Genomic DNA, 23,000 nt, shown 5'->3' on the forward strand with positions numbered 1-23,000 from the left:
AGACTGTATCTGTCTGGTCAGGGACCAGTCTAGACGGTCCTATTGAGGGGTCCTACAGCGTTGGCCCCCCGTTTGTTTCCAGCACCATCTGGACATGGCAGTAAGTGCCCGCTGCTGTAGTTCACATGCGTGCATGGTACACACACGGTTGCGCCGTTCCTACAGCCGCCGCAAAACACTTTGACCTTCAAATGTCTGGAGAATGACAGAGAATACAACCCCCTATCGCTGACACTCTATGCCTCCATCAGAGTGCATGACAACTGTCGGATACAATGGGCAGTAGATTATATTAGAACAGCACAACCCTTCAGTACAAAACCACAGCTTCTGAAATACTCAGAAACAAAGAGAAAGGGCATTGGTGTTTATCTCGGTGCTGTACATGTGTCAACCTCCTGCAGTGACTTCATAATGTTTTTCATGTATAAGCTATTCAAACATGTGCAGCACAATCTAAATGTGTCCTAGGTTATTGAGTTTTGTACAAATGTTTCAATTTGTGAGGTCGATGCGAACCTGTACCTCTAGGACAACTTGTACCAATTCACATCAGGGCCACAAAAAAGATGCAAACTGTAGGCGTAACTGACATCATCGAAGGGAAGCGCAACAACTAAATCTGCAGTTTTTAATCTTTTTACAGCTTCGGTTTGGACAGATTTGAGAGTCGTACTTTACAACTCAGTTACCTCACGCTTTGTTCCTACCAGTGCACGAGGGTCCCATCGTCAACGCGCCTCAGACTGGATGTGGGTTTTGGTGAGGGTTGAAATATCTTTGACATTGACAGAACAATTGTAACCCAAGCAGCAGGGCTACTAGACATGGTGACCCCCCCACAACACATTTATCTGTCTGGAACCTACCTTTGAGCGCCTGTGGGTTTCGTGACATTAGCTGGAAATGTACATTAGGGCAGAGAATGGGTGGGAGAGGCAATAAGGGGGCCCACCCAAGGGACTGTTTTGACGTTACCCCTTTCTGTAGAAGAAAGCCAGAGGCGGAGGTGGTGGCAAGGCAGCTGCATTCACAAGACAGAAGACACCTATGCACCAAGGGACCGCCGCAGATACATACAGGGGCCACCAGGCACCATTATGCTATATAAATCTTACAACTGGAAAGGGTGATTAGCTTGGTGTGCATTAGCATACTACGGCGGTGAAACTTTGGTTACTGGGCACAGTGTAGGGCAAAACTATGTTTTTTCTGAACCCATGTAGAGGATCAAAGCTTGCGGGGCCCCCTTTTGAAGGCCCGAAACCAGTGTGCAGGAACCAAGGGGGGTGGGTGGGGAGGGAGGGAATGGGTGCCCCATCTCATAGGAATAAATAGGGTGGGCGGGGAGGGGGGGCGGCACTTGGCCCACTTATAATCAGTTATGGCCCATTTCTTCATACATCATCTATCGGCGACCAACTCAATTTTAGAGGATAATAAAAGAAGAGGGAAATAAAAACTTATCTTAGAGCCATCGCTCTCTCTCTCAAACAAGTGTGGGAAAGTTTAGAGCTTAAGGACATTGTCATTAAATGTGAAAGACTCCTCCCCTTCAACTATTTCCAGGCCCCTTTGAGACAAAAAAAACCTGATGGGGACCGAGCAAACAATAAATCTGTTTTTATACATTGTGCGGTAGCCTAGAATTAGGTTGATGAGTGGGGGCGACATACTGGAAAAGCCCCTTTCAATAGATCCTCACAGGACACGGAAAATCTTTGATTCTTTAAAACGTTGCTCGGCACAAACGAGGCTCTGCCGCGCCGATCATTCACAGTGTCCCCTCCCGCAACCTTGTCAAAGGGTGCAGATTTTTTTTTTTTTTTAAGAAAAAAAAAAAGAAAAAGTTAGGAGGAGTGAAAAACAGTCTTTGGCAATCTGTGACCGACTGGACAGTGGAGACCGAATCCCTCCATCCTGAGAAGAAAAACCATCAGGGACGGGCAGATTGGCCTCTGGAGCCGTGTGGAAGAACCACAAATTGGAAAAGCTATCACTGGGATTAACCAACGGGGACACCAACGACGGAGACTCTCAGGAGGAGGAGGAGGAGGGTCACTGGGTCACATTGGGGGAGCAACGAGTGGTTTCCAGCGCCAGGGGGAGGAAAAAGGACTCACGTGACTCACTGTCAATGTGGGGTCTGAGCCCAAACAGGGACAAATTCTACCTTACTATCATTACCGGAAGAACAACAGCCGTTTAAACACTTCACATTGTTTGATGTTTTTCAACTCAAAATGAACCGAAAATCCAGCGTAGGTATTTCAGATTTGTGCTACTTTTTCTTTAGCAGATATCCTAAGCAGTACATGAGCTACAAGCCTGTATGAAAAGGGATCAGTTAAGTGTGTTGTGTTTTCTCACCACAGAGAGACAGAACACAGCCCTCTCAGGCCACACACACCTACACACTGTGGGCTTTCACTTCATTTCTGGCATTTTACTGGCCATAAAGTGACTGGTGCCACCCTTCTCTGATAATAGAACCACACATCATTCAATCAATACATATTCAAGCGGGATTTCAGAAGTACCGTCTTTTTACGCTACATGCCGTAGACTGCAACATACAAAATGCTGGCAGTGCAAATTAACTGCTATGTTTGTGTGTGTGCGTTTAGCCTTAAATGACAACACCCGGAGAAAGGAAACAAGGACACAAATAACACCTTTCCTCACACTGTATGAGTAAAAAACTTTCAAAAAGACGCCAGACTGGGAAAGCTCTATTGCTATTGAGTCTTTCACATAGCCGTGACCAACGTCTCAAAGACCAATATCATTCGATACCGTTCCACAACTCGAAATGCACTCCCAAATTACAGATACTTGATAATTGAGCAAATAATAATAATAAGGGAAACATCTGGTTTCAAACGAGGTCTGGGAAACCCGGGTCGTTCCGTGCCGTAACCACTCCGCTGGCGCGTGAATGGTTTCGTGGGCGTTTTGCCGTGTTTGTCGGAAGTTACCCAGACACATTGTTTTAACCTTTGCCAGAGGAGCCTCTGTCTCATTCCCAGGGACCGGCTGTGCAAAAAACGCCGTGACTTCAATGGGCCTTCATTAAACACAGTTAGTGTCAACAGTTAATTATGCAAATTAGGAGACCCCTCAAGTGGTTTTGGGTCCCCGGCCTCCCCCCTCTTCACTGCAGCTACACACACACACACACACACACACACACTACACATAGCACATACATCAACTCACATGCACTGTACGACGCCTATACATTACTTCTCCTTGTCAGAAATCAAAAATGGCGTTTTGGTGCAGATACATAAATGGAGGCCACTGAGGCCCCTGAGGTCTCCAGTGGCTTTTTCTTGCCATCAAAGAACGTCCGGAAGGTTCTTGCTGGGTGAAGCTGAAAGCCCACCAAGTTCTCCTCATCAAGGGTAGGGGGATGTTGGTTTGGAGGGGTGGGTATTGGTGCCCCATCAAAAACAAAATGAAGGAAAAAAAACCTGCATCAAAACAGTCAATTAGGGAAAAATGCATGACAGCCAAATTCGCTGCATTGTTTCTGTGATGGTAATGACAGGCCTTTTGCTCCTCCGCCTCTACCGCACATCTGATGTCTGTGGCCCCCGGTTGTTTTCAAAGGCTGGGAAGCCATTGGTAATTAATAATCACACGCTTTTGGGCCCCACCGTCGTGACTGGCGGATTCTTTGTGGACCCGTCCTCAAAAAGAACCTTGAATCCACTCTTCACCTACCTCCTCTCGACTCTGCACGCATCAGGTGTGATGTTTATCCATCATTTGAGGAGGGGTGGGAACACCAATCTATGCATCGATCCTCCTAAAGCCGCTCACTTCACACTAATTGTGGGGAGATAGGGTTGTTGTTGTTGTTGTTGGGGGGTGGGCCCTTGATAAATAAAGGGCCTCTGTCGGTTTACACAGCACATTTGATTTTGTAACTGCTCTCGTTTGTTATTTCTTTTATCTGTCTCACAAAGCCAACTTTCTCAAACAAATGGCTTATTTAACAGAATAAAATCTGAACCAGACTTTGGTCTCCTGATGCTCGGGGAGAGAGGAGTCCGTTCCTCCTCTGTTTAGCACAGATGTTGTGTATTCTCGCTACCTTCTCTACTAAGATGCACCGAATGCTAAGAGTATTCGGTGCATACGGTGGTGTGTGTGCAACATCCTGAGAGGACTGAGCGTTGGCCGGGATATAGGGGATGCAGTTGGAAAGGGGAGGCACACAGCTGCCATTGTTTTGGCTGATCACTCCGGTGCTTTTGGTTTAAACAATAGCAGCGATTGTGGGGATAACAGGGTTTGTAACTATAAATGTCATTCATCCCATCATCACCAAGGACGACAAGGCCAAGTGTCTACAACGGGTCTGTGACCACACACTCAATACGACAACTTCCCGTTTCCGCTGAGTCAATATGAAAAAAGAGGGCCATGATGCCCCAGTAACACCCTCCGATTGAAAGCTTGAACCTCGGTGTGTCTGTTTAGCTTTCCGATCCGATGTGCTGGAGGACGGAGAGCACAACACGTTTCACCGCCCTGGTGCTCTCGGAACCCGGTGCACATGTGTGGGAAAGATGGCGGGGATAGCGAAGACTACAGGCCGAACCAGAGACACGTGTGTGTGTGTAGGCAACCACTACGCAAACTGAACGACTAAATCCCACACAGGGAGCATTTGACTAAGGCCAATGGAGTCCACATGTCCTCCCCACTTCAAAGGGGACGAGAATGTACGAGAATCGCAGCATAAGTCCGTCCTCCGTCTTTGCAGGTGGGGGCAAACTCAATCAATGATGCTTTCATTAAAACAACAACTTAGTGTTATTAACAGAAAAGAATACCGATACATAGCAGTAACCTGTGAGGGATGGAGGGTTTAAGAAATGCCCAGTGGAAGCAATATCAAGTGGCCTGTTTGCGCTGCGCTATTCTGACACCTACTGGATGGAGTGTCTCCACCAATTTCTCACCAAGCAGCTTGGAGAAACCACACCGCTGAGTAAAACAAGCACAGCGGCTTTTCCAACTGCATCTACTTAAATTGGCAGTCAAAGTGAAGCTCAAAATGAATTGAAAAAAATAAAAAAAACATGAAAGATCTTCCATAGTTGACTCGGCCGGATGGATGCAAATGTTGCTTGTTAAAAATGTCTTTGTGCTGGGGTTAAAATGGAGAAATAAAAGACGAAGGGGATTGACACCATGTGGAGCACAGCCTGCTGGGAGCCCGACAGAAAAGGCCAGAAAAAGAGGAGAGCCAGGACAGGAGATGGACACCAGACAACCAACCACACACACACACACACACACACTCTCTCTCTAAGAGAGTAAGCGCCAAGGCTGATAGATAGACGTGCGCATCGGCAGTATTGCGGAATGGAGCTTTTATAAACGTCTTGAGCACAGAGGGAAACGTTTATTTAGTCAAAGACAGGAAAGAACAGACGGAGGCCAACTGTGCCATGATCAATCACAGGCCTACCTATGACATTACGCAGTGCAGCCCGATTCAGAGGTAGCCCGAGCCCCTCCTGAGCGAGAGAGAGAAATATGGGGGATGCATCTGTGGGTCACAAAGTCTAAGAGAGATCGGGCAAAAGTAACTTGAAAGTGTTGGGATTTATTTCGGAAAGCAGGTCTGACATCATCTTTAAAAGGGTTTTGAAGATGTAAAAAACAACCAAAAAAAAATTAAATGTTGCGTCTGCTCTACTTTGTGAAATGCCTGCATGAAGTTCATGAGGCCAACAAATGTTTTTATGACTAAATCATCTGAAACAGAAGAAAGGAAGATATGTTCTAGAATCTCTTTCCAGCTGCTTATCATCGACAACACGTTGTGTTCCATTTCATTTGTTTCCCTTTCACTTCTGCTGCAGAAGAGTGAAAAGGATCCCGCTCGGTGACACTGGAGGAAAACCCCGGGACAACATTTTTTCGCATGTTTGATGTGGCTTTTTCCTTTCTTTTTTTTGCGAGCTATTTCACATTGCCTCAAATACCACCAAAAGCCTTCACAGCTGTCAGTCGGCCAGCTCCACGGCCCACAGCTGCTGCAGCCGACCTCCTGATGGCTCTTTAAATCAAACACAGGACTCTTCTTCACTGGGTCGGCACACAGCGACTGATCCCTGACACGCAACAGGGAAGATTTCTCCTGCACGCCGGATTCATGTGCCGTGTGCAGGCTACTGTTGGGGTTCACCCATGACACATTACTTCAGGAAGAGGTCATCGGTGATGGCGCGGCTCCACCCAGAGGACGCACAGGGGAACTTTAGGCACTGAATCTTTGGCTACCAGAGCAATTGAAGACACCCGTGTTAGCGCTACCGTTTTAGTTTTTCAAATGTTAAGGAGCTTGGGGTTTCTTCAAAACTGGAGACCTTTAAGTGGGATGTGGGATTTTTTTAAATATTGACTAATTGAGTCATACAATATTTGATGGATCAATCGATGATTAATCAATTCAGAGTGGAAACAATAGATTGTGTAACAGTAGCACAAAAAGAGGATGCTGCAATGATCGAGTGCCATCATGATGGACCCCACAAACTGGCAAGACTTAATGATAAACATCCTAAACTTGAACTAGATTTGCTCCCTTTTCTCTTATGCTGATGTAATCCATTTGACTCACCCATGTTAGCTTGGCTAAAGTGCACACTAAGTCAGCTTATAAATCTACAAGATACAGGACCCATCAAATGCTAAGCATAATTGAAAAGGTTCAATATGTAGTGAATCGTATTTTCCAAGCAGTTCCGGCCAAACATCCCCCGACCCGTTTTCTCCCTGCAGCGTGAGAGTTCACTGCATTTGATCTCGAATCGACCATGGTTTACATGCACTGAGGACCTTTAGAATCTAATGTTTGCTCCAGTGTCAGTTTAGAGTACACCGTATATTTAGGGAGACATTTTATATATGAGACATGTAGCATACAGTTAGGTTTATGGCTTTAATAAAAAGGCATGGTTTGGGGGAATGTTGAGAAAGAAAAAAGATCCCCCCCTAAGGGTCTAGGTGCTGAGCGGGTTAACTTTGTAAACTGGCATCCAATATCAAATTACTTTCAAGCATTAGTGTCAAACAGGAAAGGACTAACCCCCCCCCCCAAAATGTGGTGCTGCAGTTCTTTATCTGTGCTCTGCTTGCGCTGTATTCCCTGCACAACACATAACTATATAAGACATTATGTTCCTCAACCAGAACAGTGTCTGTTCATGGACAATAGAGGGCGCCATGACTCTTCAGACACAGCAGGTCGTATGAACACATCCTCTCCTCACTTCCACCACACTGTTCAGGGACGGACGGTTCGGACAGGTTTAACGCTCCAGTGGTGTTTTTGAAACATATCCTACGTCAATCATGGCAATGTTGGGACCTGATCTTCTGCTTCATGGGCAGAGCAGGAGCAGTAACTCATCCTTTCACTTCCAGCAGGGGTTCTACCATCATAGGTCTAACATGGTTCCACTGTGCTTTAGCTAAAGCCAGGTTGTTGTTTTATTAACCTGCTAACCTTGCTTTATTCCTTGGTCTGTTTGTTCTGAAAGAAGTACAGCTTGTCTTACGGATACAAATTGGTTTTAAGGGGTAACATTAATGTAGTTTCAAAATGTATATCTTTCAGTTTGTGCTGAACTGTGCAAATGCTAGTAATGGAGATGAAAATATTACAATTAATTTGTTTAGATATGTAGTTTTATTGGAGCATACTTTTATATAGTACTTGGATATTTTGAGCAAAAACCCTTCATTTATTTACTAGAGGATTTAATACATTCATTAATGACGGATGTTCAGCTGGTCCCAGGTCTGCTGGCCTCTACATGAGCCTCAACGAAAGTGAGCTAGCAGGAAGTGTGTCTGTAATTCTAATAAGTTTAAAACCATAAATCAAAACTACAGCTTCTCTTGTTGCAGTGAAACTGTCAATATTTGAACAGTGGGAATCTAACTAATCACGCCCTATGAAGACAGTATGGACCAAATTACGTCCATGGAGAAGATACGTCCTATTTCATGTGGCTCGGATCGACCGGAGGTATTTAATAGATAACTAAAGACGAAGGGACCCAGCCATATCTCATATAAATGAATCATGTCATATGAAACTGTTCTTGTGTCTACTGTTAATGTCTCAGACCCGATGGGAACTAGGATTGAGGACACACAATAGACTAAGCAGGATAGAACAGGAGACAACAAGCAATGGGGTTCTTAGTGGAGTAGTATATCTTGTAGAAGCCTACTTCCGGTGGCTGAGCTGGATATCTTGACGCGTGTAGTTTTAAAGATGAGAAGTAGAAATTGATCCGGTTCAGTGCAATGACCATTTATTGCTCTTTCGTGGAAAGAATTTAAAACCCAAAATGAAGTGAAATTAAAAAACACAATTAAACTAATGTAGTCTCTTATATGGTGGGAGACTGCTTGTCACGTCACTCCACCACACGGTCAAAAGACCGTTTCCCCTCTCAGCCACACCCACTGCTCGGTCTTCCTGTCTTAAAGGCCTGCCTACACACACACACGCGCACACACACACACACACACACACACACACACACACACACACACACACACACACACACACACACACACACACACACACACACACACACACACACACACACACACACACACACACACACACACACACACACACACACACACACACTACTATTTGAGGAAAGAAACATGAATATACAGTAGCTCAATATGGCTCCTACATATCTGTAACAGAGGATGCTCATTTTAAGCTAGAACATCAAAAACACATGAAAGACGGCAGGAGGGGAAGAAAAGTAGAGTGCATGTATTTTTTTTGTTTTAAACATGTTTAGGTTACTCCTTAATGAAGTATCTTTTTAACCAAAGTCTTTAGTCTTTTAGGGTGAAGTTCCTGTTGGTTAGTTTTTTACACCTTATAACACACAACTGTATATGCATTTGCTTCCTGATCTCACTCTGTGCGTCTTGACCAGCGGTAAAAAACGTGCAATCTCCCAGTCACCATGCATCATTACCAGTGTCAATTGAACCTGTGCCCCAATATGTAAACTCCTAAAATTGGCACCATGTAGTACACAAACATTACTAATGGCCCTTAAACCTCCCTTGCTTCTAATTAAGTACTTTTTAGGCAAGGCAACAGTACCATGAGATGCAGTTTTTATGGCCTTCTCTCTCATCTCTCCATACATGCCACTGGTAAGGCTTCATATCACACATTTCATTGAAATCCAGTACTAATGACACATGAGTTTCAGTGATTGCTACTTATTTTAACACCTTGCTTTGGGGAATACAAATCTGTGTGTAGGACGAGCTCGCAGCAGGCCATGCAGGGCTTATTTTTTAAATCTTTTTAATTAGGCGTACATCAGATGAGTGAGCAGATGATCGAATGTGTGTGTCAATTTGTGTGCCTCCACGTGAGGCCCAAAATATGTGCGCTCATTGAAGAAAAAGGAAACCCTGTTCATGGAATTGGGTCCCTCATTGCTCGTATCAAAGAGGATTAAATCTGGGGGAGGGAACGTAGGCGAAACATCTGCGTGGTTGTATAACATTTTCATCTGGCAGGCCGGGAAGTTGACGAATACAGATGCTCCTGTTAAAAGGTTCATAGTAGGATATCTATTTACAAAAGTATAGATCCTTGAGGACTGACTCTAGGTCTGATAGAGCAGCGGTGACTAACTGTGCTCCTCGGAGTGTGCTGGCCATTAGATGCTGCTGAAAAATAGAGCCATCAGAAATAGTAATTGGAGCACATTGTGCACCGGCTCGGTGGTCGTAATTAGGACTCCCTCCTACTGTCACTGGATATCATCATCATTTTATTCTGACGCTCTGCAGGACTACGAGTTGCTTGTTTTGTCCAACTAACAACTAAATGAAGAACAGAAAAGCTAAATAACATAATTGTGGAATTAGTACTGGGTAATGTATCGATATCATGATTAGAATAAAAAAATGCCAATGAAAGTCGCTACAATGAATCCCTGCCGGCAACACTGAGAGCTGGTCCCATCAGGCCTCCTTTAGAAGCCACTGCCCCAAAACGCTAAAGTGAACATAAACATGGCTACCGTTAGCTGCTAGTTCAACGTGTGAGTACTAACAGAAGAGTACACTGACCAACGGGTGCCCATTATTTTATTTTTTGGAGTTAAAGCATTTGATTCATTGATTTAAAAAGGGAACTTTAAACAAAACATGTTTTTGAGAAGGATTAGCACAGCCTTTAAAAGGCATGTTTTTATTATGGTATATTGCTCAGTATATGTTAGTAAATGCACATTACTCTTTTAAAATCTTCTTGCTTTTAAAATCTTGAAAAGGTGGAAATTTTACAATATCAATTAATTTGGTCAAAAATATTTTATTTTCTGCTGATGTTCCTGCCCTAGCTTTCACAATAGAACAGATCATATTTTGTATGACATAACACAATATTATTTGTTTAGTATTGTTGACTGAAAGCGCGTAGCAGTAGTGCATCAGTAGAATCACAAGTATCAACAGACATTACATGAATACCAACAGACAGTAAAACCAAACTGATCCAAGGAATTTTAACAGAATTTTTATAAAATAGTTATAAAATATCATTAAGAGGAACAGTATAAAAAAAGACCAATTATTGCTGCTTTTATAGTAGTTATAATGTTGTTGGAGAAAGGAACAAAGCCCTTTGGCTCTAGGCCGCTTCAAGCAACGACTCCTATAATACAATGTGTTGTGGATAAGCACATTAGGAGCAGCATTTTGGGCCCCGGTCTGGTAGGGAGACGGGTCCTCGTCCTCTCGCGGGGACAAAAGCTATTGTGTAAACGGAGAGACGCTTCTTGTTGTCTCACAGTAAAGCCCGCAGGAGAATGTTTCCATAATCAAGGGCATTGAAGCTGGGGGCCAGAGAAGCAGAGTTATAGAACCACGGCGTAACAAAGACACAATCTGGAATTAAACTGCATTTACATAATTGTTTAATATTTATATACTGAGGGGAGGAGGGTGGGGGTCGGTTTGGTTTTTGTCTCCGTAGTAAGTTATCTCTGGTATGCAGCAGTTCAGATTTCAGTAATTAAGTATATTTGCATACAAGAGATGATCAATTATGTGATCGAGGAGTTTTTGAATTTTGAAAATTTGAATATGTGGAATAACACATTCACAAATGATTACTCAGAGCATTTTACAAGTCAACTTTTCTGAAGCAGAGATACATACACACATAATATATATATACACATACATATATATTCAAGACCAGGTCTTTTTCAAATTATCACAATGTCCCAGACCTCTGGGACTTCAATCCAAAGCTTTCAAAAAATATATTGGGTAGTTTATTTATTATAGATTATTAAAATTCTATTGGACAATATTCAATTTCGGTAGCCATGAAGGGAATGTAAAAAAGAATCGAATTCAAATCACATTTTTCTTTAATCTACACAACTTTGCCACAATGAACCAAATGAAGCTCATCTACTCCCACATGGTAGTTTTGAACACACCAGGAGTGTTGGATATGTCCTCCATGTCTCCTCGGTCTTGCGCCCATGAGAAGCTAAATTTTAGGCTTGCTTTGGGCATCTCAATTTGGGCGGCCAGGCAGGTTGCAGGAAGCCCCTCTTGATGACCGAGCCCATGGTGGTGGTCTCCTGCTCGCAGCCCCACATGGTGCAGAGGTTATTCTGAAGTGTGGGATATTCGTGGCCCAGGATAGGGCAGCAACTGCTCCCATCCTGCCTTTCAAAAAGGACGGAAGTGGGTCGGAAATGCGTGCAGCTCGCAGCCTGGGAGAAGGCTGACTTTATTTACACGCAAGAATCGTTCTACCGTGAAAGGCGTCGCAAAATTAAATTCCAAAAGGTCTAATCTGAGCTCAAGGAAGCTTCACAGCACACAATTCCAGAGAAATTCCAAAGAAATACAACATATTGAGTGAGTATTTTGAGCAAAAAGTTTTGATGTACTGGGTAAACAACGAATATGGATTCAGAATTCAGCACAAAGCAAGTACATGGAAAATTACCAAGTAACAAGTTCATCTTATGATTGGTGAGATATTGTCTGAACAAGATGAGTTCACCCAGCGCCTGAGGTATCTGAAGATAAGGCATCTAAAAATACCTCTTCCTGAAAACAAGATGACTTTTTGTTGTCTGACAATAACCCCGTTTCAAAAGGTAGCTGTTGGAATTTCCTCTAGAAAAAGGACAGTCCCAAATGTGTATTCTCCTTTTCCTCTTTACAGAGTGGAAAGGTTACTCACATTCTCTGAGTTTTTCCCTGATCTGAAAGTTGAGGCTAGTACTCCGTGCTTTTTGCTTTCAGACGTTCCCACGTCTGGCTGCAGAAGAAATGATCCAGCGAGTATCGCCAAGATTATGCTGTGGCAGTTTCACACAGTATTGCCACGGCAACAGGCTGAGATCCACTGCGGACACTGATGCAACAGAAAAAATGACCTGGTACCAAGAGTGAGGCAAGATAAACCTCGCAGTGTATGTGCGGCACAGAGCACCCCAAGGATGCACGGCAGGTTTTTATTTAGGAATTAAAACAATGCCTATTTCTGGGTCGGTTACATGACCGGCCATCGGGCCCAAAAACATTTTGTCCTCAGAAATTGTCATTACAGAAGGAGACGTATGTATTTCAGCAAATCTTTGTTTATATATTTATTTAGGTGGATCAACTTTCCAAACCTTTCTTCCGGTCCAAACATGGGCCCTGATAGTTATTCTCCTTCTCGTTCCTCGTATCTGACAAGGCTGGACCATAGACTGGGAGGCAGGGCAGGAACCACCTATCCTGCTCTTCTTTTCCCATAATGCAGAAGATACAGTGCCATGTCATGTTTTCCTCCTCCTAGATTGTTTTTTGGAAAATGTGTCCTACTTAAATGTTTCAGATCAAACAAATTGTATATTAGACATGTTTATATATTACATATAAGTACAAGTAAAAACAAAATGGAGTTTTAAAATAAGGATTTCATTATTATGGGGGAAGAAATATCCAAACCGACATGGCCTTATGTGAAGGAAGAATTGCCCAATATGAATTTTGGCCCTGTCCATTTGAAAAATGTTTTTACTTAAGCCACATTAAATGATTTGAGCACATGGTTGTTTAAAGCTATGCCCCATCAGCTCAAAATCAGAGTAAGTCCAGCCTTTGGCTAGGCCACTCCAAAACAGTCCTCTTGTGTCTTCTGAGCCATTCAGAGGTGGACCTGCCGTTTTCAGATGTTGTTGCAAGTTCTTTTTAGACCTCTTGGATGGGCTGTTGACGCTCTCTTGTTGCTATTTTGGTAGGTTGGCCCCTCCTGTGAAGGTCAACCACTGTTCCAAGTCTTCTCCATTTGTGGATAATGGCTCTCTGGGGTTCCAAAGCCTGGCTTTGTAAACCTTTCCAGACTGATGCATGTCAATTACTTCCCGTCTGTTTCTGAATTTCTTAAGATGGCAGCACGACGTGTTTCATTTTGAGATCTTTTAGCCTATTCACTCAGACATGAGATGTCTAGATTCAAAAGGGCGTGCGATAATCATGACTGGGTGTGGCTGGGCAAGTGAAATTGAAATGAATACTTTTCATGTAGGGCCAGGTAGGTTTGGATACATTTTTTCCTTTAATTAAAAGGAAATCATAACCTAAAAAACCCATTTTGTATTTGTTTAACAAAAAAAAAATGCTATTCTGATACATTTAAGTGTGACAAATATGCAAAACAAGGAAGGGGGGCAAATTTGTGTGTAACCTCATCTGGAATTTAAACCCAGAAATCACACTTGTTTTGCTTCAAGCGCTGCGGATCATCTGTCAGAGTAATGAAGATAAAGCGACTCCCCCCTCCAATTAATATCTCAAGCATCTATCTTGTCCTTTCTCAGGGAAGTGATAATGAAATGGCTGTCACAGTGGAGCACCTTGTGTGTTGAAATTGTGGTGTGTAAATAAGGACACGTTTGCAGTACATGGTCCCTTTTTGAAAACCATTTTGAAACAAGCTAGCAACTACTATGGAAATGCTCCTGAATCCTTTAAATAGGTTTTGCTCCATAAATTAGGCTAAACAAAGCGCGGCACGATGACCTCATGCGTGAGGTCATCGTGCTGCATCATTCCCCCTTGTGTGGGACACATGCAGATATACGCAACGTCCATCCGTGTGAGTTTGCGGGTGTGACGGACCTCAACGTCACGTCTTCGGCTTGGCTTCTATCCCACCCTTAAAACAGATGAGGCTGAGCTTGTCTCCATGGGTCAGTTGTCAGCTGCTTTAATTAAAGTTCTGTGATCCTATACTAGTAAGAGAACAAGAGCAGGACAACAACAGTAGTTTTTATCCATTTTTGCCATCCCGGGGGGGCTGAATATGTATCTGAATCCTATCATTGCAATGCATACACCTATGCAACAAAGGAAGCGGTCAAAAACAGCAAAGCCGCCTTGTCTACACTGCAAAGCCAACCTTTACAAAAAGAACAATCGATGACTCAACCCGCATCATTTCATATCCAGCGGCAGAAGGCCGCTGCTCGCGGCTGATCAGCGTAAGTCAGCCCTCGGATCAAAAGGAAGGCACAAACCCTCCTCCCAGCTCTCTGCCCCATCAGGTGTCAGACACAAGGCACTGATCAGTCAGAGACACTGGCTCAGGCAGACACAGCAGATCGGCATTACATTCTGGACAGGAAGGTTTCTCTCATATTCAATTATTAATCAAACAAAAAATATTGTAAATTTCTTATAGTAAACAGAAGGTGGGTGTTCGCAAAGTGGTGGCAGCTGCAAAAAAATGATTAAAAAGACAGGATTTCATGAGCTAAACCCATAACCTGAGGGTCAGACAAATACCATTGATAAAATGTAATGTTATCATTATAGAAAACATACTTACAGATCCCTGGTCACATTTATTATGATGTCAATAATAACTGCAGATTACCAATGTAAATTCAAATGACGAGCAAATAGCTTAGTGTAAAGTGCTCATAATTCATCTCTAATCTGTTTTATATTGATGGAGAAATATCTCCTTCAAACAGCTCTATGTATTCAAGTTTCTCCCAAACACAACATCTCAGGACATTACGTGTAAACACATCAGTCTTGTGTTATAATACACCTTCCCCAGTACTATATTTCCCTGAACGTCTGACAATGTACCTAAACAGAACTGCTGTTAAATGCCACGCTTGTTCACAATGTAACATTATCAGAGTTCAGCATATCAACACTGAGAAAATGTACTATCCAATAATATCTGCATAACCTCAATATCTTTTCTTTTAATCATTACAAAAATGGCATGCATGCCAAGTTTCTAAAATAAGACTTGAAATCAATAAACCTGCAGCCTTCAGCCTTTGTTTAACCCGTATTGCATGGAGATGCTGCTGTAGCATCAGGTTCTAGGTGTCTGCATACTGGTTTTCTTTCCAAATTAAATCTGCCAGCACCTTGAACTTCTCTGCTTGAATGAGGTGGCCTGGTTGTCGGGGGCCAGCAAATCAACAGAGGAGCCATTTTCCACTCCATTAATAACATAATGAGGTGACCACCGAGTGTTTAATACAGTCACTTAGTACCCCTTAACGGCCAAAGCACCTCAGGGTCCAACAAGCAGTAGCTATGGTACCAACATCACACATGCACTTATACGAATGTCCTATAGGCAGCTGCTACTACATAGAACTGAACTCAAATCTAACGGTAGTCACTGAAACTGAATATTGACATGGTCTGATTCATGCTGCATTAAGTATGAGATACATGCCCAAAGGAAATCGGCACATGTGTTTAAAAGGACAGTCCACTCAAAAACCATTAATGCTTTTTTCAGTCCAAATTGATTGGGTTCAAGTTGCCTGCTTTTGGCAGATATTTACCTATATTATGTGTATGCCGATCACATCGAGTTGAAGGCAATCATTTGAATGGCCACTGTCAATTGAGCTCAACTCAGGCGCCATTAGGGCGCACAGAAACATTCTATAGTGATGAATAGCGCAACAGGTAAAAGAGGACATTGGGATGAAAACTATATGAGGGCTGGAAGGATGATGAAAAGGGGATGCGAAGTAAAATAAAATGGGACTTCCCAGGTCCCAAGTGATTGAGCAATGTAGATCAGTGTGAAAGCTCTGGAGACTACAGAGCTACCAAGCTAGCTCACAATCTCTCTTCTCTGGAATGGGACAATACAGTAGAGTCCTAGCACTGTCCATCAATGTCATACAGACTGATGAAAAGTATGATATTGGCAAAAGCCAGACACGCTGTCGCTTGAGCTATTCTTAGTGTGCACGGTTTGTGGGCGACGCCATGGAGAACGATTCACAGGAAACTGGCAGAGTGCAAAGCTTCATAAGCAAAGAGACTACACCAGTCATGAGAAATGTGAGTTACCAACAACAAGACTGACAGCTGGGGGCGATGCACAGAGTTGGAAGGGAGTGATATGTGGTAAATCATCAGGTCAGTGCACGGCTCTACATTAAGTGTATTTCGCCTAAAAATAGGTATATGTGAAATAAGTCATTTTATTGCATATTGCGACCGACCTATCGCACACTATCGCGTGTATGGTTGGGTGTCGAGAATCAATTGGAATCGGGACTAGCTTTGCGATTTACCCCGTATCGTTCAAAAGTTTAAAATTCGATTCCTAGTCTCGATTCTCAGTCCGCCGGCGCCGACCGGAAATAGAAACCGCTAAACAACAACGAAGAAGCGTCCACCGGAAGTGTTAGCATAACAGCGTTACCAGGCTATTTAGGGCCAAGGCTAACCATTTTGTTGTTTTTATGTTACTAGTAGTTGTTTTTGACCCTAGCAAACTGGCTTATAGCCGTGTTTGTTGGTGTTATAGACATTCATGGTCCCCAGAGGGTGAAGCTTTGTTAGGACAGGTTAAGTAGTAAATATCTCTTTTTTAGTCTTTCAGTCATCATTCACCTATTCACACCCATTCATCCACTGATGACAGAAGCTAACATACAGTGAGTCACCTGCCCATCAGCAACTAACATCTACACACTCTAAGTCACAGCTACTGGGGCACTTTGGGGTTAAGTATCTGGCCCAAGGACACATTTATATGAATTAGCGCAGCCAGGGATTGAACCGCCGATCCTCTGATTGAAGGACGACCCTGCTCTCCACTGAGCCTCAGAATGCACCGCTAAAAGAATGATGCCTGTCACTTCCACACTAATTAAACACTGGTATCCGATCAGTACCGGCCAATAATCCAAAACCCGGGACTGAAAAAAATGGCATTGGTGCATGTATATCTTAAGCTTCGGGCGAAATGGTTCCTGACTGGAATGCGATGTGACCCTGTTGAGGGGATCTATGGTTGGTAAAACACGTCCACTAAGCTTGTTGAGCTGCCACTGGAACACAATAGCAGTGGACAACGGTGGTTATTATTATCAGCATTCAACATCTTGACAATTGTCTTATAACATGGCCTCCAATCATCTTGCATTTTTCGACATGTTTCAACAAGTTATTAACAGCACTGCTGAAGGCTGTGTACACACACACACACACACACACACACACACACACACACACACACGGTCCTCCGACATTCTCCACTTTAACTTAGGAACCAGTTTTGCGCTACCTTCTGCTCTAGTAAACATAGTACTCACCATTTGTGGCTGACAAGATGAGTGGTGGAGGAGATGCAACATTAAATAGCTTACTGTTAAAAAAGTCCTATTTAAAAACTAAGCCTCCTTGTGATGTTCAGTGGAAAAGCTTCACCAGCTGGTCAGAGAATAACAGGGCACCTGACAATACGCAACATGAGTCATCAGCTGTGGTTAATGTACAACTATTGAAAAACATGGTGCAAAAGATTAAGTAAAAAGATCAGAAAAGCAACAATCTGTAGAGTGAATTATTCCTGCCTTACAATGTTTACAGCACAGTAACATGAAACATGACTGTAGGTGTAACAGAGCTAGCATGATGTACACGGCTTCATTCATAATGTACTTTAGACTGTCCAAAATACAGACCGATTGTGCCAGAGTTGCAGGAGGGGAAAACAAACATTAACCTATATTTGAGCAAAAGGCTGTTTTGTCTGGGACTAAAAAGAATCTCCGTAGGCTGCATATAAATCTGGCAGTACTGACGTCCACCTGTTCCACCTCGATATCGCGTCGACAGCCACTGGAATGAAACGGAGCGCGCTCTCCATTCAGAGACCCGACCAACAGCAGAGCGCAAGCCACCTTTGCTTGGTCTGTGGGTCTGAATGAAGGCACGAGGGGAGTTTAAATCCGTGGATGAAACTAACAGAGTTCAATCTAGCACGCACACCCAAAAATAAAAAACCTATCCATGTTGTTCTCTATCAAACAAGGCATGAGTGTCATTTCTTACCGTGTAAAGCCCGATCCTGCACAGGGCGAGGGAGAGCTGCATGTGCTCCGACATTGTACTCTGCCAAGCGTAACCCATAGCAACAAACAAGCCAAGCCTCTGGAGGGAATGAATGGAGGGATGGAGGAGGAGGAGCGGGGCATAAAACATTGTCAGGTCAACAACATTAGTCCAGCCCCCGCTCAGCGTCTCAATGTAGCCAGAATCTACAAGACGCTTCCCTTTTTTTTTTTTTTAAAAGAGAGCTTCACAGGGAGGTTATGCAAGCGCACGGATAAGCGAGATTGAAGGATGTCGTGTGTTTTGTCATTGTAGTCATTCATGAAAAGAGATTTTTTATTTTTACACTATTGCCACGAGGATTAGCGGACAAATACAACCTTAAGATTAGTTTGTTGGGATCTTTCTCTTTGCAGAGATTAAGGGCTCAGTGACATCCAGGGATCCAGATAGAGACTACAAATTGAATTAGTCACTATTACCCTCCCACACACAAACACACAGGTACACACACTATGCTTGTTCGGTTTCAAGCTTCACAAAGTATTAAAACCTGTCGATCTCTGTGCGTGGAGGCTGGGTAAAGGCAATCGACCGCAGGAGCTCAGAGCGGTCGTTGAGGATTTCAGGAACAGTTGTGGGGCGCTTTGTGGTCTACTCAGGGAGGACTGAGTCATGTTCACACAGCATGTCTTTGGTCCTATCGGCTGTCTACCGGTAGTCGCTGACACCACCTGCTGAAACACTGCAGTTAGAAAGCAGAGGGCTGAACTAAAATGCCATTAAGCTAGGTTAACAATTACATCAGCAACAGTTAGCCTAGAATTAGAATTGATTACAGTTTTCGCAAACATTTCCGAACAGAGTAAAACGGTGAATGACATTGTAACTTTGCCTTTGAGCAAACTAATTAACGTTTATATTTCCCCTTATATGATTTTGCAAAAAGATTTACGGCTGAAGAATGAACAATCTACTTAATATTACAGAGATGATAAAACGGCAATCAATTTTTCAACCAGTGGTCACTCAGACCACGTCCTTGTTTTTCATCAGGTTTTAAAACATAGCATAGGGGCAACTTGTTTGCGTAGGGACTAAAAATAATCCCTGGGTTAAAGCCATGGTTAATTTAATCTAGCAAAAGTTACGGTCACTAAATATCACCAAACCTATCGAGACTGTTGCAGAGTTGGGCCTTGGAAGACCAACAATTGATGCCTTCTTACAAAGCCACGCCACCATAATCATCATTGTGTTTGTGTGAAACAGCCACAAGGCTAGCTGTTAAGCTAGCAGCTAGCCAAAGAGTGCGGTGAGCAATGAGCGCAGGCAGAATATGCGGAGGCAGGTAGCAAGTCCAATCTTAAGTGACAGTCCTTCCATTGCTAGTCTTTTTTTTTTGGTTAGAGCATTGGATTTATTGGTGCGAAGAGTGTTCCTGGAAAAATATGAATGTAGGCCTACTTTATTCAGTCCAATTGTGAATCAGCAGCTTTCCTCTGAAAGGCTTGACTTGTCAATAAAGCTCTGATTGGCAAACTGCATGTGGCTTTTATGGATCCATCACACAACAATCAGCGCAGAAAAGAAAGCAACGATAACACAGCCCTCTACCTATCAATGTTGGTTTTCTACCGAGGAAGCGCAATGGTTAAAAGGCCTAAGAGAAACTAAAGTGAACTGCAATCAGAAAAAAAGGTTAACACGCAGCATTAGACAAGTTACTTATTACGAATACAGCCATATCTCCAGTGGCATCACTAGTGTTGCTCCGTACAAACTTCACCAGCCCTCTCCTCTCCTTAGCCATGGGGGAAATCACTGCAACACAGAAACCTGATCGACACGCTGCCAGCAGACTGACACTAGGGGCTTCAGGAATGCCGTAGAGCGCGCACAAGATAGTTTGCAAAACACCTTATGGCTGTGCACTTTAAAGAAATAGGGGCAGGTTTGAAAACTTCAATTTGCATGAGTTCAGGTGAACTTACTCTAATTGCTGGATTAAGTAATTCATTGACCTCATTTTCTCCATTTCATGTATCGGACAAAAAAAAGGGCATTGTTGGAATGTTTTGTGGGACTACCGGTGCTCTTATCTGCACACAATAGGGTTGTCTTTGGTTTATCTGGCGAGGGGACGGAGACAAAACTGACCAGCCTTGTGTCCCATAGTAGGCTAACAAGCCGTATTCACATGCTGCCAAGCCCCCCATCGGCTCCCTCCCCCCTCTGCATTACGGAGGAGAGACGTCAGTGCGCACGTAGCCCACTGTGTGCCCCTGAACGAAAGGTGTGCTTGGATATACAGCTCCAAGAAACACATGCAGACTTCTGCTAAGATCGTTTATTTTCATGAGTGGTGTGATATCGGTGCAGATGGATAAACCCAACCAGAGTTTCCCCAGGGTCAGTACCTTTGTTTCTTCTCACGCATCTCTCCCTCGCTTTAAGGAAACAGTCCACCTCTGGTCAGCCTGTTATCAAATTGTTGATTTGACAACTAAGCTGATTTCTGTAGAACAAACATTAAACACCGATAACGCCAAAAAGCTTGTGGCACCAATAGCTACAATATTTTCTGTGGTAGGTTATTGACTTTCAACCTCCTGTTATGAAAGGGAATGTGTTACAGTCATTGCAAATTTGAGATTTCCAAGCTGAACTTTTCTCAATCTTATTTTGGATCCCAGAAAGAAAAATCATTATAATACGAATGACTAAGACTTCTAGGTGGATAATAATATAACTTGTACAAGCTACATAAAATCTACCAAAACGCTAATAAAGGACGGAGGAAAGTAGGTGGCAGCTAGCTTAGGTAAAAAAAAAGAAACCGAAAAGCAAGTGTGTGGTGGTTTTGGCCAGACTAAACTATTAATAGTAATGACAGCTGAATAAGCCGTTTTGGTCGATGCCTGTAGTAAATCTCTTGTACCCAAATGCTATTTTCACTTTGAAGAAAGAGGGAAAAGTACATCAAAAGTTCACCATCTCTATAGAAGAAATGAAGCCACCCGATAATGCACATGTCTAAGGAGTTGAACCGACCAACAACAACCAAACTCCACAGGGGGATTTATGTTGAAGATTTTGCAAAATTGCATCACGGTTAATATACTTATCTGTCACACACCCATCATTACCATATGGTTTAAGCTCAAGGTTTTGTGGCAACTCTCACTGAGAGTATAATAATATAGATTATACATTTAAAAAATGTATTTAAAAAAACAGAGGTTGCCTCTACAGCAAACATAATAAAATCCCTGCAGGTTAGTTTTGTAGATATTGCTGTTCCACAAAGGACCTAGATCCACTTGAGGGTTAAGTCACTCATGTGGAGCAAGTAACTAGCTGGTAATCTCAAAAAATTGTTTATGATTGTATACATGACCAAAAGGCATTGCAGAGAGCCCTGCAGGAATGAGTCCTAAAATTTCAGGTTCGAGGCAGATACTGCCTACTTTGATCGAAAGTGGGTCAGACGGGCCACCTCACAGTTGCAAAGTCATCCAGCTTTTACGGGTCTGAAAAATGAATTCTGAAGCTTTTACGTGTCTGAAAAGTCCAAGACAGTGTATTTATGCGGTCACCAATGAGACGTGGGGTAGTTGCTCTTCACCTCGGTCAAATGCATTTACACTTTGAATTGGATAATAATGTTGTTTTTTTACATATGTGAAAATTATCAAGCTCAACAATCACCTTGAACTTGTGCTTGCCACGGAGATTAATTACTGCAATGATCCCAAATTGAAAAGAAAAAAACAGCCTCTGGCTAACATTTAATGCAATCGCTGTAATATGAATATGAGCGTGCACGACAATGTATTAAGCAATAACATAAACAGCAACATAAAGTCTCAATAGAATAACACGGTTACTTTTTTTTAATTTAAACAATACAGCCAATAGTTTGCCTTTCTCACACACAACCCAGTCGACGGGTTTTCTCTGGGGCAGTAAGGATCCAAGTGTTGGCCCCACGGGGCACTTCTAAATAAATAAAGGCTGTGTCGTAGCAACAGCTAGCCCCAAATTCCTCAGTCTGTGCTGCCATTTCGTGTGGTCTTTTTTTTAACACTGCGCTGACTATACCATGGTCACAATACAAACCAGTTATCACCCAGCAAAGTGCAATAGTTTTTTTTTTTTTTATTACCCTTCTGTTTACATAAAACACTCCCATCGGGTCTAACCGAATCCAACCTAAAAGCATGATTTTGACCGACTGGCACCACTCATCACGGGTTCAGTGAAAAGTTTTAATTGATTTATGGTCAAGAGAGGAACATGATTTTTGGCCTAGCTTTGCGTGCCAGGTCTCCAGTGATGCACAGCAGGAAAGGAGGCCCTCCTCCACAGAAAAAGAAGATTATTATTTCATGTCACAAGTGTGAACCCGTTCGACAACAATGCCCAGTGTATTTATTTACCTTTAATCAACAATGCTACATAATCACAAAAGGAACTCATGTAAGCTATGTAAGTGAAACTGTTTAAGGTGTACTTTGCAATTGAGTCTCTAAAAGAGACTGGCTGAGTTC

The 23,000-nt window shown here is 43.0% G+C and overlaps 1 protein-coding gene across 3 annotated transcripts in view; it reads right to left on the reverse strand.

Moving 5' to 3' along the window:
- Positions 1–23,000, reverse strand: part of arl15a (ADP-ribosylation factor-like 15a) — a 56,014-nt gene that overhangs the window by 31,774 nt on the left and 1,240 nt on the right. The window contains exon 1 of one of the 3 annotated variants that reach the window (XM_037482623.2): positions 18,448–18,658. The exons of 1 other annotated variant lie outside the window; for it this stretch is intronic. In XM_037482623.2, the coding sequence (XP_037338520.2) occupies positions 18,448–18,597 (150 nt within the window). In that variant the 5' untranslated portion in view covers positions 18,598–18,658. Of the gene's footprint in view, positions 1–17,705; positions 17,826–18,447; positions 18,659–23,000 lie in introns of those variants that run through there. One more of the 3 variants, XM_037482624.2, reaches the window with a different exon arrangement.

The sequence above is a fragment of the Pungitius pungitius genome, chromosome 5, assembly GCF_949316345.1.
Source record: "Pungitius pungitius chromosome 5, fPunPun2.1, whole genome shotgun sequence".
Classification (NCBI taxonomy): Eukaryota; Metazoa; Chordata; class Actinopteri; order Perciformes; family Gasterosteidae; genus Pungitius; species Pungitius pungitius.